General features: G+C 39.1%; 1 protein-coding gene across 1 annotated transcript in view; it reads left to right on the top strand.

Moving 5' to 3' along the window:
- The window catches only part of CYP7B1 (cytochrome P450 family 7 subfamily B member 1), a gene marked incomplete at both ends in the record, with an annotated part of 170,662 nt that overhangs the window by 141,966 nt on the left and 14,163 nt on the right, over positions 1 to 14,533 (top strand). The window contains 2 exons of the mRNA XM_080929483.1: positions 1,883 to 2,470; positions 2,944 to 3,150. Of these exons, the coding sequence (XP_080785609.1) occupies positions 1,883 to 2,470; positions 2,944 to 3,150 (795 nt within the window). The remainder of the gene's footprint in view (positions 1 to 1,882; positions 2,471 to 2,943; positions 3,151 to 14,533) is intronic.

Here is a 14,533-nt window from a genome sequence, read left to right as displayed (position 1 = left end):
TTAGGTATGGGCCTTGGATTCCTGTTCTTTCCAAGACTTTTAACATGAAGAGGTGTTGAATTTTGTCAAATGCTTTCTCAGCATCTAGTGAGATGACCATGTGATTTTTTTTCTTTAAGTTTGTTTATAAGGTGGATTTCGTTGCTGGATTTCCATATATTAAACCATCCATGCATCCCAGGGATGAAGCCTACTTGATCATGGTGAATGATCATTTTGTTGTGTTCTTGGATTCGGTTTGCAAGGATTTTGTTGAGTACTTTTACATCAATGTTCAAAAGTGAGCTTGGTCTGAAGTTCTTTTTCCTTGTAGGGTCTTTGTGTAGTTTAGGAACGAGGCTTATTGTGGCCTTGAAATATGAGTTATGTAGTGTTCCATCTGACTCCATTTTGTGGAATAGTTTGGAGAGTATTGGTATTAGGTCATCAATAAATGTCTGATAGAATTCTGCACTGAACCCACCTGGACCTGGGCTCTTCTTGATTGGGAGGCTTTTGATGACTATTTCTATTTCTTAGGTGTTATGGGATTATTTGGATTGCTTATCTGGTCCTGGTTTAGCTTTAGTATCTGGTGTCTGTCTAAGAATTCATTCATTTTTTTCCAGATTTTCCAGCTTTGTTTTGTATAGGCTTTTTTAGTAGGATCTGAGGATTTCTTTAATTTCCTCAGTTTCAGTTGTTATGTCTCCACTTTAATTTCTGATTTTGTTAATTTGAATACTCACATTAACTCTTTGTTGAGCAGATGCTAGGAATTTTAATAAAGTTGTAATGGTAAAGAGAGTGGTTCAAAGTGCCCAATTACAGTGTGGTCCTTTTTGTGTCCCTCCCTGAGGCTACGCAAAGAATAAGTGACAACAAACTTTGCTCCAGTAGGAGAAGGCAGAGCCAGTATCCAACTAGGAAGAGTGGCTGTTCTAGACCTCCCTCCCTTCTGCATGGCCTTGCCCTGTTAAATGAATCGAGGAAAATGGGTTGGATAAAATTCAGTTGGAGAAAAATTAATCACAACAAACAGATATTCTCATATATACTTAACATTTAAACTGTGTTTTTAAAAATACTCAAATAAAAACACATTTTTCCTGTCTCTAGGATTTTGTTGAAAATGATTCTGAATCTTTTTTTCTTGTACTACATTGATTAATTTTTGTAATGTATTTGGAATTACCAGTAATCATGAGGGGGAGTGTTCATCTAGGAAAACTATAAGCTCACCACACACACACACACACACACACACACACACACACACACACACACACACACACACACGGGGAGAGAGAGAGAGAGAGAAGAGAGACAGAGACAGGGAGAATGAAGTACTGGCAGAAATAGCTAAACATGGACACTGAGAATTATTTAAATGTCTGTAGTGTGTGTTTTTAGAAAGGAAAGACTTACTAACTGCCCCCATTGCATGCCACTGATATGATATTTCTAATCAAATAAAATGCACCTTAAAGCAGTACTGAAGTAAAGAAGCCAGAACTGAGTGAGGCTGGGCAAGGAGCCAGGGATTAGCCTGTGTCCACTCTTGGCTTCTCGGCTCTCTCCGTTCTCCAGCTCTCTCAGCAGAAGATGCACGGTTCCACTCGGAACCCTGACATTTTTGCCACCTTTGAGAGACTGGCCATAGTGAACAGTGAGGTTTAGAAATTAAAGCTTCCAGAGAAATTTCATGTTACCTCTTTGTTTTCAAAGGGGACTTAGTAGCCCTTTGAGTAAGATGGATCTCATTAATATTCTTTAATCAAACTGTTAACTTCTTAATAATGTCTTTAATTTTGATTTACATATTTGCAGACTTCAGGTATACATTTGATTTTGCTATCAAATAAACTACATTCTTTTTCTTTTCTTTTCTTTTCTTTTTTAGGGAAGTATATAACATTTGTTCTGAACCCTTTCCAGTATCAATACGTAATGAAAAACCCCAAACAGCTGAGCTTTGAGAAGTTCAGCAGAAGATTATCAGTGAAAGCCTTCTCTGTCAAGAAGCTGCTAACTAATGATGACCTCAACGATGACATTCACAGAGGCTATCTGCTTTTACAAGGCAAATCTTTGGATGGTCTTCTGGAAACCATGATCCAAGAAGTAAAAGAAGTATTTGAGTCCCCACTGCTGAAATCCACAGATTGGAATACGGCAGGAATATTTGCATTCTGCAGCTCACTGGTATTTGAGATCACGTTCACAACTCTATATGGAAAAAGTCTTACTGCGAACACAAAGCAAATTATCAGTGAGCTGAGGGATGACTTTTTAAAGTTCGACGACCTTTTCCCATACTTAGTATCAGACATACCTATTCAGCTTCTGAGAAATGCAGTATCTATGCAGAAGAAAATTATAAGATGCTTCACACCAGAGAAACTAGCTCATCTGCAAAGACAGTCAGAAATTGTTCAGGAGAGGCAAGTTATGCTGAAAAAATACTATTGTGAAGATTTTGAAATAGGAGGTAAGAAAGCACCAAAGGCTCACTCGCTAAAATGAAATAATTTACAGGAGACCTTTGAGAAAAAAAAAGATAAAATGACGTCCTTGAAAAATTTTTATGCTCTTTCTAATTGGCTAATGATAAAATGTTTTATTCTGAAACAACCTTCTGTGATAATTGATTTTTTTTTTTTTTTTTTGCTGAGGTGGTAAAACAAGATATTTAATGATGATAATGAGAAAGAGTATAACTAAGCAGCATTTACTCTTATTTCATCCCCACCTTCCTGAACTCCCCTCCCCCTCTGCAACATGCATTACATTTTAAACTATTCTCATTAAGCAGAAAATTAGACTTCAGAAGCCTATTGGTTCTCATTAGCATGCACTGATCCTTGGCTGGGTCCGTGTCCTAACATCTTTTAATTAGCACACTGCAAATCTAATCAGTGTAATAAACGCTATTAATCTTCCTTTTCACTTATTCTCTCCCAGCACATCATCTTGGCTTACTCTGGGCCTCTCTATCAAACACCATTCCAACTATGTTCTGGGCAATGTATTATCTTCTTCGGCATCCAGAAGCTATGGAAGCCCTGCGTGACGAAATTGACAGCTTCCTGCAGTCAACAGGTCAAAAGAAAGGACCTGGAATTTCTGTCCACTTCACCAGAGAACAATTGGACAGCTTGGTCTGCCTGGGTAATTTATTTTTATCTGTTATGAAGAGAAGAAGGTAGCTCTCTGCAAACTCAGTTTATCACTCATAGCTGTTTACCAAGAGGTGGAGGACACAGCTGCCTAATTGACATAATAACACCCCATTTACATCAATTATAAATTATATAGTTTATAGCTGTAGATACTCTCATTGCATGTAAACATTAAGGCCTAGCTAATTAACTATGCAAGGTATGCAAAGGGCTAAACCAAAGCCCTGCAATTATTTGGGGGAAAAAATGTGTGTGCCTATTATGTCAATTGATTCTGAGCATCTGTTGGTCTGTGGATGCCTCCCAAACACTGCTGTTCTGTCTTGACACAGAAGAATTCCATGGCTGAACAGAACAGTGTTTCAGAGAGGCAACGTGCACAAATACTTAGTCTTCCTTAAAATGGTTCCTGCATTTCATGCACAGGTAGAGGTGTTTCATATAGCTTGGGGCATACGGTTCTTATCATCTTAGTTAAAATACTTTTCTTTGTAGATTAGTGGTTTAAACACTCAGGCAGAAACGGGCAAAGCAAAGAAAGAGAGGAAGGAAGGGAGGGATGAATGGTGAGGAGCTGTGTAAGGAAGGAGAGGAAGGTAGAGGGAGGGGCAAGCAGAAGAGCTGCACACTGCTTCCTTCAAAGATCTGTATGTTCACAAAATTCTCACTGTTTTAGGAAATGAAGGGAACACTGTGGTAAATATACCAGTGGCCTATACTGGTTGGCTGTTCAGTTCCTCCCACGGTTTGCCTTTTGTTTTTACTCATCAGCTTTACACGTGATTCGAGCCCTGGATCTGCTAAAGGTGTACTCTTCCTTTCCTGCCAGTTTGCTCAGGCTGCTTCTTACTATTGTGTGGGGAACTTAAACCATTCAAGATAAAATCTGTACCAATACATGTTGGTTCCCTCTGTAGTCTGAGTCATCTTATGTGATTCTTGAAAATATAATACTCTCAGTTCCCTTGAACAACTGCATTGTTTTTATGTTTTCTATTTCTCAGCAATTTGGCTCAGTAAGACTAATATTTTAGCCTGTGTTGGCCTCGAATTCGTTACACATAAAATAGATTGCCCCTTCTCTCAGAAGATTCAGAGATATCAGGTCCCAATAGTCTCAATCACACTGAATGCTTCTCAGCACTAATAGGACTGCCCCAAGTATCTCAGAGGTGGTTCTCACTGGGCAGGCAGAGACCTATCAAAAGGGCAACCGCAGCCACTCGGACTTATACTGTAGTCATCACTTCTACATTACTGCATCACCTCTCATGTTCCTGAAAGAATTACAAAAGAAATACATGTTTGGAAAAAAGATGCTCCCTACATTATCAAAACGCTAGTATTCTTTGGGGGCAGGGGCAGAAGGACCTAATACACAAAATTTCTGTAAAATATGGGTAGTCCTCTATTCTTTGGGTGAGTAGTATTTCTGAGTTAATTTACTATCTATGGAGTTTTTCATATGTCCAGGTAATTACCCTTTCATTTTAAGAACAAGAAGATCAAAAAATAATGCAAAGGAACTCCAAAGACTGTGTTCATAATCTGTACATAATTATTGCTCTTAACAATTTGCTTGAAATTCATCGGCTCTCTGTTTATTGCTAGAGAGCAACTGTTTGTTACTGAAATAAAAGGTTGTTTTTAAAGTGGCATTGTTAAGAGAGAAATGCTTAGATTTTTATCTTAGTCAGGATTTGTATTCCCGAACAAAATATCATAACCAAAAGGCAAGTTGGGGAGGAAAGAGTTTATTTAGCTCGCATTCCCACGTTATTGTTCATCATCCAAGGAAATCAGGACAGTAACTCAAGCAAGTCAGGATCCTGGAGACAGGAGCTGATGCAGAGGTCATGGAGAGATGCTGCTTACTGGATTCCTCTCCTGGATTGCTCAGCTTGCTTTCTTAAAGAATCCACAACTAGCCCAGGGATGAGAGCACTCACAATGAGCCATCCCTTGTGGATCACTAATTGAGAAAATGCCTTGCAGCTGGATCTCATGATGCAATTTCCTCAACAGAGCATCTTTTTCTGTGATAACTCCAGCTTGTGTCAAGTTGGCACACAAAACAAGACAGTACAGTTTTATTGGACAAGAAGAAATGGCAAGTTCTGAACTTGTAATTCCATTTTATTCAAGTCGACAGCTAGACTTAGGGACTCTTATCTTGGAGACCTCATAAATTCATAGCTCTCTCATGCTTACCCAATGTATAGAAACAACAAATCTTTTATTTTTAATTCGACATTTATACATTACATCTCCCTCCATTCCTCACAATCTCTCCACCCCCACAAGTTTCTCTCTCCCCCATTTCTCTTCAGAAAAGAGTTGGCCTCCTATGGGTATCAACCAAATATGGCTCAGAAAGATACAGTAAGACTAGGCACAAACTCTCAAGTCAAGGCTGCATTAGATAACCCACCAATAGGAAAATAGTCCCACAGTCAGGCAAGATAGTCAGAGACACTCCGTTCCTATTACAAGTTCCACAAAAAAACACCAAGCTAAGCAAACCCAGCATGTACACAGAGGCCGTAGTGCAGGACATCCATCCATGCAGCCTCCTCTCTCTGAGCTTGTATGAGCCCTGATGAGTTGATTCTGTGGACAATATCCTCCTGGTATCCTCTACTCCTCTGGAAAATGCAATTCTTCCTCTGCCTCTTAACCAAGGGTTACCTGAGCTCCAAGGACAGGGACCTAAGGACAGAGATCTTTAATTTGGGCTCTCTCTGACTAATATCAGGAAAAAAAAATCCTAAAAAACTTCGCCAAAGCAGCACCATCAATAGCCAGCCATATTCCTGGCAGTCCAGTAGCCAGAAGAATCAGTGTCATTTATTGCAAAAATATATGATACAGGTCTATACTTTGAGGAAATAAGTGTATTTTTTTTCTATCATGAGATAAAAGGATTAGTCAGACTGGAGTAAACTTTCACACACCATGTAACCTTTGCATTTATAGTTCAAGCAATAATCTCTGTGTCAGAAGAACATAATGTACACTAAAAAGAAAAAAATAACATGACTAATATATACCATACCATGCCTCCATATACCACATTAAATATACTGCTTGTACTTTTGCATTCTTTTTTGAAAGAAATAATTCTTTTTTCCACTGATTAATTTATTTATTCACTATATATTCCAATCACTGTCCCCCTCTCCTGGTCCCCCCACACACAGTCCCTCCCCCAACATCCCCTCTTTTTCTCCCTTGGTTTCCTCCCACACTGGTCCAAGGCTCTGCAGAGGTAGGTACATCCTATCACCCTGAGGCCAGGCAAGGCAGCTCAGATAGGGGAACAGGATCCACAGACAGGCAACAGGGTTAAAGACAGCCCCCACCTCCAGTTGTTGGGGGGACCCACATGAAAACAGAACAGCACACCTGTGCTGGGGGGAGGGGATTAGGTCCAGCCTGTGTATGTTCTTTGATTGGTAGTTGAGTCTGTGAGAGCCCCCAACTGTTCAGGTTGGTTGACTCTATTGGCCTTTCTGTGGAGTCTCAATCCCTTCCTATGCCCCCAAAACTTCCCCCTAACTCTTCCATAAGACTCCCAAAACCCTGTCCAATGTTTGCATGTGGGTCTCTACACTTGTTTCAGCTGCTGTTGGGAGTCTCTAAGACAACAGTTATGACAGGCAGGCTTCTGTAAGTTCAATGTGTTTTGAACACAATTCATTTTTAAAGGATATTTTTGTTTTATCATTACTAGAATAAAGGGAATTAAACAAATGCTGTGCTTTATACCTAGGAAGGGAAGTTTTTAAAAAGTACAGAAAAAGATTTTTATTTTGTAGAGGTTCTGTTGCTTATGAGCAAAGAAATTATGAAACAGAGTTGAGAAGGGAATATGGGAAAGAAAGGGAGGCTGTCATAGGCTGATGGACTAATTTAAAGTGACTTCATAAATATAATGCAAATAGGGAGACAATTAAGAAAATATTAAAGCAGAGAAAGATAAAAGCTCACTACTGAAAATTTGACAACCTGATAAAAAATTGTCTTCCTGGATACTACCTATAATTTACTAGAAGTATATGAATATGGTAATATAGAAGACTCAATAAATAGTATCTTGTGATGTCATCAAAATGTTTGACCTGCATAGCATCTCTACAAACTTCATGGTATTTTCTTACTTTTGTAGTATGAATGAATGAACGTGGCAATCAGACTCGCCCTTCAGCAATAGTAACTCTACACATTACCACGTACAATGCCACCCATTAAAAACACAAGACAGATGTACTGTAACTCAAAACAGGTCAGGAAAACTGCAGGTACCTAATTTTGTTCAGTGGCATGGCCTAAAATTGAGCACGTTGTGGACATGGTGATAGAAAGAGTTATGGAACTGAAATTGGATAAACTCTGTCATCCTTTTTTAAATGAGAAAATCATACACGATAATAACTCTAGCCTGATGACCCTGCAGTGCTTACCTACCAAATTTACTAGGTAATTTTTAAGCCTATTTTTTGTTGACAATTTCTAATTGGTTTATGTAGTTGCAGAAATAATTGTAGGTAGGCACAAGTTAAAAATAAGTTGGCTACATATCCTATTTTGTTATAATAAAGTTATTTTTAATAATAGCTAAAAACAAGGCAAAATGTTTATTGTGTTATTAATGCTTGGTGGGTCCTGTAAAGTATAAAATCTTCTTGTAGTAAACAGATAACTATAATTATTTGTTTACAATCACTTATTTTTACAGATTATTAATATGTATTTATTTTCACCTAAATCTTTTCCTTTTTTTTTAATGGAAAGTGGATTGTTTTCTCACACAGTATATCTTGAAGACAGTTTCCCCTCCCTTAACTCCTCCCAGTTACTTCCCACCTTCCCTTCCATGTGGATACAATCTTCTTAGGTTTCTCATTAGAAAACAAAGAGGTGTCTAAGGGATGATAATAATAAAATAAGACAGTAGCATAAGATAAATCAAGGCTTAACACATTTGACAAAACAAAATTAAAGAAGAACAAAAAGAGCTCAAGATAGAGGAAACAGGAACCCACTTATTCACACACTCGGAACCCTATACAAAAACCACTAAATTGAAAACCATGATACATCTGCAAGGCCTGTTACAGACTCACGCAGGCCCTGGCATGCTGCTTCAGCCTCTATGGCTTCAGATCTGCGTGGATCCTGTTGAGTTAGAGGTCCTAGGTGTCGATCCTGTTGATTTAGAGATCTTAGGTTTCTTAGTGTCCTCTATCCCCTTTGCCTCTTACATTCTTTCTGTCTCCTCTTTTCCAAGGTACCCTGGCCTCTAAGGGAAAGGCTTACTAGAGTCATGCCACTTAGGACTGAGTATTCCTAGGCCTCTATTTGAATAATGTCAGGCAGTGAATTTCTGTGCTCCAATCTGCTTGCAGAAGGAAGTTTCTCTGATGCTGGCTGAATAAGCTATTGATCTATGAAAATAGCACAGTGTCATCATCAGTCATTGTATTGTCACATTTGTTGTTGTTATTGTTTGGTCTATTCTTCTGTCACAAAATACGTCCAACCCTGGGCTTCCCCTCCTTCCCCTCTTCCTAGTCCACCCCCTCCGCCATTATCCCTCTCCCTGAGATTTACTCCTGCTTCTTTTCCCTTCAAAAAAGACCAGGCTTCCAGTGATATCAGCCAAACATGTCATAACAAGATTGAATGATACTAGACAAACCCTCACGTCAAGGCTGAGTCAGGTAACCCAGTAGGAGGGAAAGGGGTCCTGAAGGAGCTGACAAAAGAACCAGTGACACTACAATCCCATTGGTATGAGTACCACAGAAATACCAAGCTACACAACCACAGCATCTACTCAGAGAGCCTAGCACAAACCCTTACAGCTCCATGGCCGATATTTTAGTCTCTGTGAGCCCCATAAGCCCTGTTTAGGTGATTCTGTGAGCTGTGTTCTCCGGGAGTCCTCCACACCTCTACCTGCCACAATCCTTTTCTCATCTTCTGTGGGCTTCCCTGAGTGCTAAGATTTAGCTGTGGGTTTCTGTATGTGTTCAGTCAGGTGCTGAAGGTATCTATCCTCTCTGATGAGAACTGAGCTAGGCATCAATCTGTGAGCATAGCAGAACATCACAGGGAATTATTTCATTGACTTTTATCTTATTTTATTTTATTCCATTGTCAGTTGTGTTTGGTTCTGCCCTAGGTCACTGAGCCATCCAGTTTCTAAATCCTGGCCAATCACGCCGGGTTAGGCATGGGATCTCTTTTGGCTTAGCTACCCCCAGAAGCTCAGAGCCACCTTTGCCCCAGTACACCATTCAGGCAAGACAAGTCAAAGGACTTTGTGGCTGGGTTTGTGTCCCAGTCCCACCACTGAAAGCCTTGCCTGATTACAGAAGATGGCTGATTCTGGCTCCAAATGAACCAATACTAGGAGTCCTCACAAGGGTCACCCTCACAGTTTCCAGCAAGTTTCCACTGCACTAGGCTTGCACATCACTATCTAAATGCCCACCTATCCCAGTCTTCTTTACTCAAACTGTCTCCCTTCATCCCTCATCTGCTACCTGATCCTTCCTGTTGCCATTCCTATCTGACCCAATCAACCGACAAAATCTATTCAACTTTCCCTTCTGGGCGAAATTTGTGTCATGACCTACCCCCATTTCTTACCATTATGAATAAATCCACTGTGAACGTAGTTGAGCAAGTGTCCTTGGGGTAAGATGGGCTATTTCTTAGATATATGCACAAGAGTAGTAGTATAGCTAGATCTTGAGGTAGATCGATTCTCATTTTTTTGAGGAAACACAATATGTATTTCCATAGTTGCTGTACAAGTTTGCACTCCCACCAGCAGTAATGGAGTGTTTCCCTTGCTCCACGTTCTCACAGGCATGAGCTGTCACTTATGTTACTGATCTTATCTATTCTGACAGCTGTAAGATGAAATTTCAAAGTAATTTTAATTTTCATCTCCCTCATGGGTAAAGATATTGAACACTTCTTTAAGTGTTCCTCAGCTATTTGAGATTGTTCTAATGAAAATTCTCTGTTTAGGTCTATACCCAGTTTCTTAATTGGATTATTTCGCTTGGTAATGCCTAGTTTCTTGAGTTCTTTATGTATTGTAGATATTAACTCTCTATGATATGTGGAGTTGATAAAACAAATCTTTTCCCATTTTGTACGCTGATGTCTTGTTCTATTAATGGTTGGTGTCCTTACAGAAGCTTTTCCATCTCATGAAGTCCCATTTATTAACAGTTGATTACAGTGCTTGCACAATTGGTGTTCTGTTTATAAAAATGTCTCCTGTGCAAATATATTAAAGGATCATCCCTACATTGACATCTATCAGGTTCAGATTATCTGTTTCTATGCTGAGGGCTTTGATAAAATTGGATCTGAGATTTGTGCAGGTTGATAAAGATGGATTTGCATTCTTCTACATCCAAACATCGACTTAGACTACCATTTGTTGAACATGCTTTCTTTTTTCCATTGGGGCTTTCTCAATTCTTTATCAAAAATCTGGTGTCCATAAGTATGTAGAGTTATGTCTGGATCTTTGAATCAATTCAATTGATCAACTTGATGAGCATGTCTGCTGTTATGTAAGTACCATAAACACTATAACACTGATAACTCCAAATGCTCTTTTATTGTTCAGAATTGTTTTAGCTGTCCTGGATTATTTTGTTTTTCCAGATCAAGTTGAATATTGTCATTTTAAGGTCTAAAAAATTGTGGTGGACTTTTGGTAGAAAAATCATTGAGTCCATAGATTGCTTTTGGATTTTTGTTTGTTTGTTTTGTTTTGTTTTTTTGTTATTGTTTTTTCATTTTATTGGATATTCTATGTATTTGCATTTCAAATGTTATTCCTTTTCACACTCTCTTCCATAACTGCTCTCCTCTCCTCTTGCTTACATGAAGATGCTCCAACTCCCAAAAGCCCACTCTCACCACATTGCCTTAGCATTCCCCTATACTGGGAAAACCAGCCTTTACTTGACCAAAGGCCTCTCCTCCCATTGATGCCAGACAATGCTATCTTCTCCTAAATATGCTCCTGGAGCCATGGGTCTCTTCAGGTATACTAATTGGTTGCTGTTGAGGTCTCTGGGAGCTCTGGGGGAGGGTGGTGGTTGATATTATTCTTCCCATGGGAAGAACCCTTTCAGATCTTTCAGTCCTTTCTCTAGCTCCTCCATTGGGGTCCCCATGCTCAATCTGATGCTTAGCTGTATCATTATGACTCTGGTAGAGCTTCTGAGGATACATTGGTATCAGGCCCCTGCCAGTAAGTAATTCTTGGCATCAGCAAAAGTGATTGGGTTTGCTAGCTGCATATGGGATGGATCCCCAGGAGAGGCAGTCTCTGGATGATCTCTTCTTCAATCTCTTCTCTATTGCTTCTTGTATTTCCTACTGTATTTTGTTCTTCCTTCTAGAAAGGACTGAAGCATCTGCATTCTTGCCTTCCTTCTTGTGAACTTCATATGGTCTGTGAATTGTTTTTTGGATATTCAAAGCTTTGGGCAAGTATCCACTTATCAGTGAGTACATACCATGGGACTGGGTTACCTCACTCAGGATGATATATTCTAGTTCCATCCATTTGCCTAAGAATTTCATGAAGTCATTTTTTTAATAGCTGAGTAGTACTCCATTGTGTACATGTACCACATTTTCTGTATCAATTCTTCTGTTGAAGGACATCTAGATTCTTTCCAGGTTCTGGCTATTATGAATAAGGCTGCGAAGAACGCAGTGCTGTGTGTGTCCTTGTATGTTGGAGCGGCTTTTGGGAATATACCCAGTAGTGGTAGACCTGGATCCTCAGTTTTCTGTACAGTTTTCTGAGGAACAACCAGAAAGATTTCCAGAGTGGTTGTACTACCTTGCAATCCCACCAACAATTGAGGGGTAGTCCTCTTTCTCCACATCCTCACCAGCATCTGCTCTCACCTGAGTTTTTAATCTTAGACATTCTGACTGGTGTGATGTGGAATTTCAGGGTTGTTTTGATTAGCATTTTCCTGATGACTAGGGATGTTTAACATTTCTTTAGGTGCTTCATAGGCATTCAATATTCCTTAGTTGGGAATTCTTTGTATAGCTATATAATAGAATTATTTAATTCTCTAGAGTTTAACTTTTTGAATTCATTGTATATATTGGATACTAACCCTCTATCAGATGTGGGATTGGTAAAGATCTTTTCCCAATCTATTGTTTGCCATTTTGTCCTTTTGACAATGTCCTTTGCCTTACAGAAAGTTCGGAATTTTATGAGGTCCCATTTGTCGATTCTTGATATTAGAGCATAAGCCAATGGTATTCTCTTCAGGAAGTTTTCCCTTGAGCTTATATGTTCTAAGCCCTTCCCCACTTTCTTTACTATAAGTTTCAGTGTACCTGGTTTTATGTGAAGGTCTTTGATCCACTTGGACTTGAGCTTGGAAAAAAGAGATAAGAAAGGATCATTTTGCATTATTGCCCTTGCTAACTGCCAGTTGATCCAGCACCATTTGTTGAAAGTGTTGTCTTTTTTCTATTGAATGTTTTTAGCTACTTTGTCAAAGATCAAGTGATCATAGGTGTGTGAGTTTTGTTATTCAAAATGAGAATAGATGTTCAGGATTGAGAGTTCTTGATTGATTTTTCCTTTGATGAGTATGAAGTGTCCTTCCTTATCTTTTTTGACAACTTTTGGTTTTAAGACAAGTTTATTTGATACTAGAATGGCAACTCCAGCTTGTTTCTTGGGACCATTTGCTTGGAAGATTTTTTTTCCCCAGGCTTTTACTCTGAGATAGTATCTGTCTTTGTCACTGAGATGAGTTTTATGTATGCAGCAAAATGATGGGTACTGTTTACACATCCAATCAGTGAGTCTATATCTTTTTATTGGGGAATTGAATCTATTGATGTTAAGAGATGTTAAGGAATGATGATTCTGTATCCTGTTACTTTTGTTGTTACAGGTAGAATTGTGTTTGTTTGGATATCTACTTTTGGCTTTGTTGCAGGATTACTTTCTTGCTTTTTCTAATGTGTGTGTGTGTGTTTTTTTTTCTTGTGTTGGAGTTTTCCATCTATTGTTCTTTTTGAGCTGTATTTGTGAACAGATATTGTGTAAATTTGTTTTTGTCATGGAATATCTTGGTTTCTCCATTTGTGGTAACTGCGCGTTTTGCTGGATATAGTAATCTGTGCTGGCATTTATGTTCACATAGTGTTTGTATGACATGTTCAGGATCATCTAGCTTCCATCGTCTCTGTTAAGAAGTCTGGCGTAATTCTTATAGGTTTGCCTTTATATGTTACTTGACCACTTTTCTTACTGCTTTTAATATTCTTTTGTGTTTTTTGCATTTGGTGTTTTGACTATTATGTGATGTGAGGAATTTCTATTCTGGTCCAATACATTTGGAGTTCTGTAGGTTTCTTGCATGTCCATGGACATCTCTTTCTTTAGGTTAGGTAAGTTTTCTCCTATAATTTTGTTGAAGATATTTACTGTTCCTTTAAGTTAGCAATCTTCACTCTCCTTCACTCCTATTATCCTTGGGTTTGGTCTTCTCATGTGTCCTGGATTTCTTGTATGTTTTGGGTTAGGAACTTTTTGCTTTTGCCATATTCTTTGACCATTGTGTTCATGTTTTCTATGGTATCTTCTGCACCTAAGATTCTCTTTTCTATCTCTTGTATTCTGTTGGTGATGCTTGTATCTATAACTCCTGATCTCTGTCCTAGGTTTTCTATCTCCAGGATTATGTCTTTTTGTGATTTCTTTATTGTTTCTATTTTCATTTTTTAGATCCTCCATGGTTTTGCTTAATACCTTCACCTGCTTGGTTGAGTTTTCCTGTAGCTCTTTAAGGGATTTTTTTTTTTCCTCTTTAAGGGCTTGTACTTGTTTACCTGTGTTCTCCTGTATTTCTTTAAGGGAGTTATTCATGTTATTCTTAAAGTCCTCTGTCAGCATTGTGAGATATGATTTTAAATCCAAATCATGCTTTTTCAGTGTATTGGGATATCCACTACTTGCTGTTATGGGAGAACTAGGTTCTGATGTTACCAGGTTGTCTTCATTTTTGTTGCTTAGGTTCCTGTGCTTGCCTCTCACCATCTTGATATGTGCAATGTGAGTTGGTGTTGCTGTCTCTGACTGGAGCTTGTCCCTCCTGTGGACCTGTGAGCCACTGTGCATAGGAGTGAGAGTGCTCCTGGGTGAACAGCTCTCTTCAGGCAGGTTTTGGGTCCTGATGGGCGTGAGATGGCCCTAGCTCTGGGTGCTGATGGAGACAGGAAGGGTCCAGTCCCAAGCATTCCCATGAGTTCTGTGCCCTGTGAGTTCCTGGTGGGTCTCTCTTTCT

This window comes from Micromys minutus, assembly GCF_963924665.1.
Source record: "Micromys minutus genome assembly, chromosome: 15".
NCBI lineage: Eukaryota > Metazoa > Chordata > Mammalia > Rodentia > Muridae > Micromys > Micromys minutus.
The sequence above is the reverse complement of the archived record's forward strand: the minus strand, read 5'-3'. Positions and strand labels throughout refer to the sequence as shown.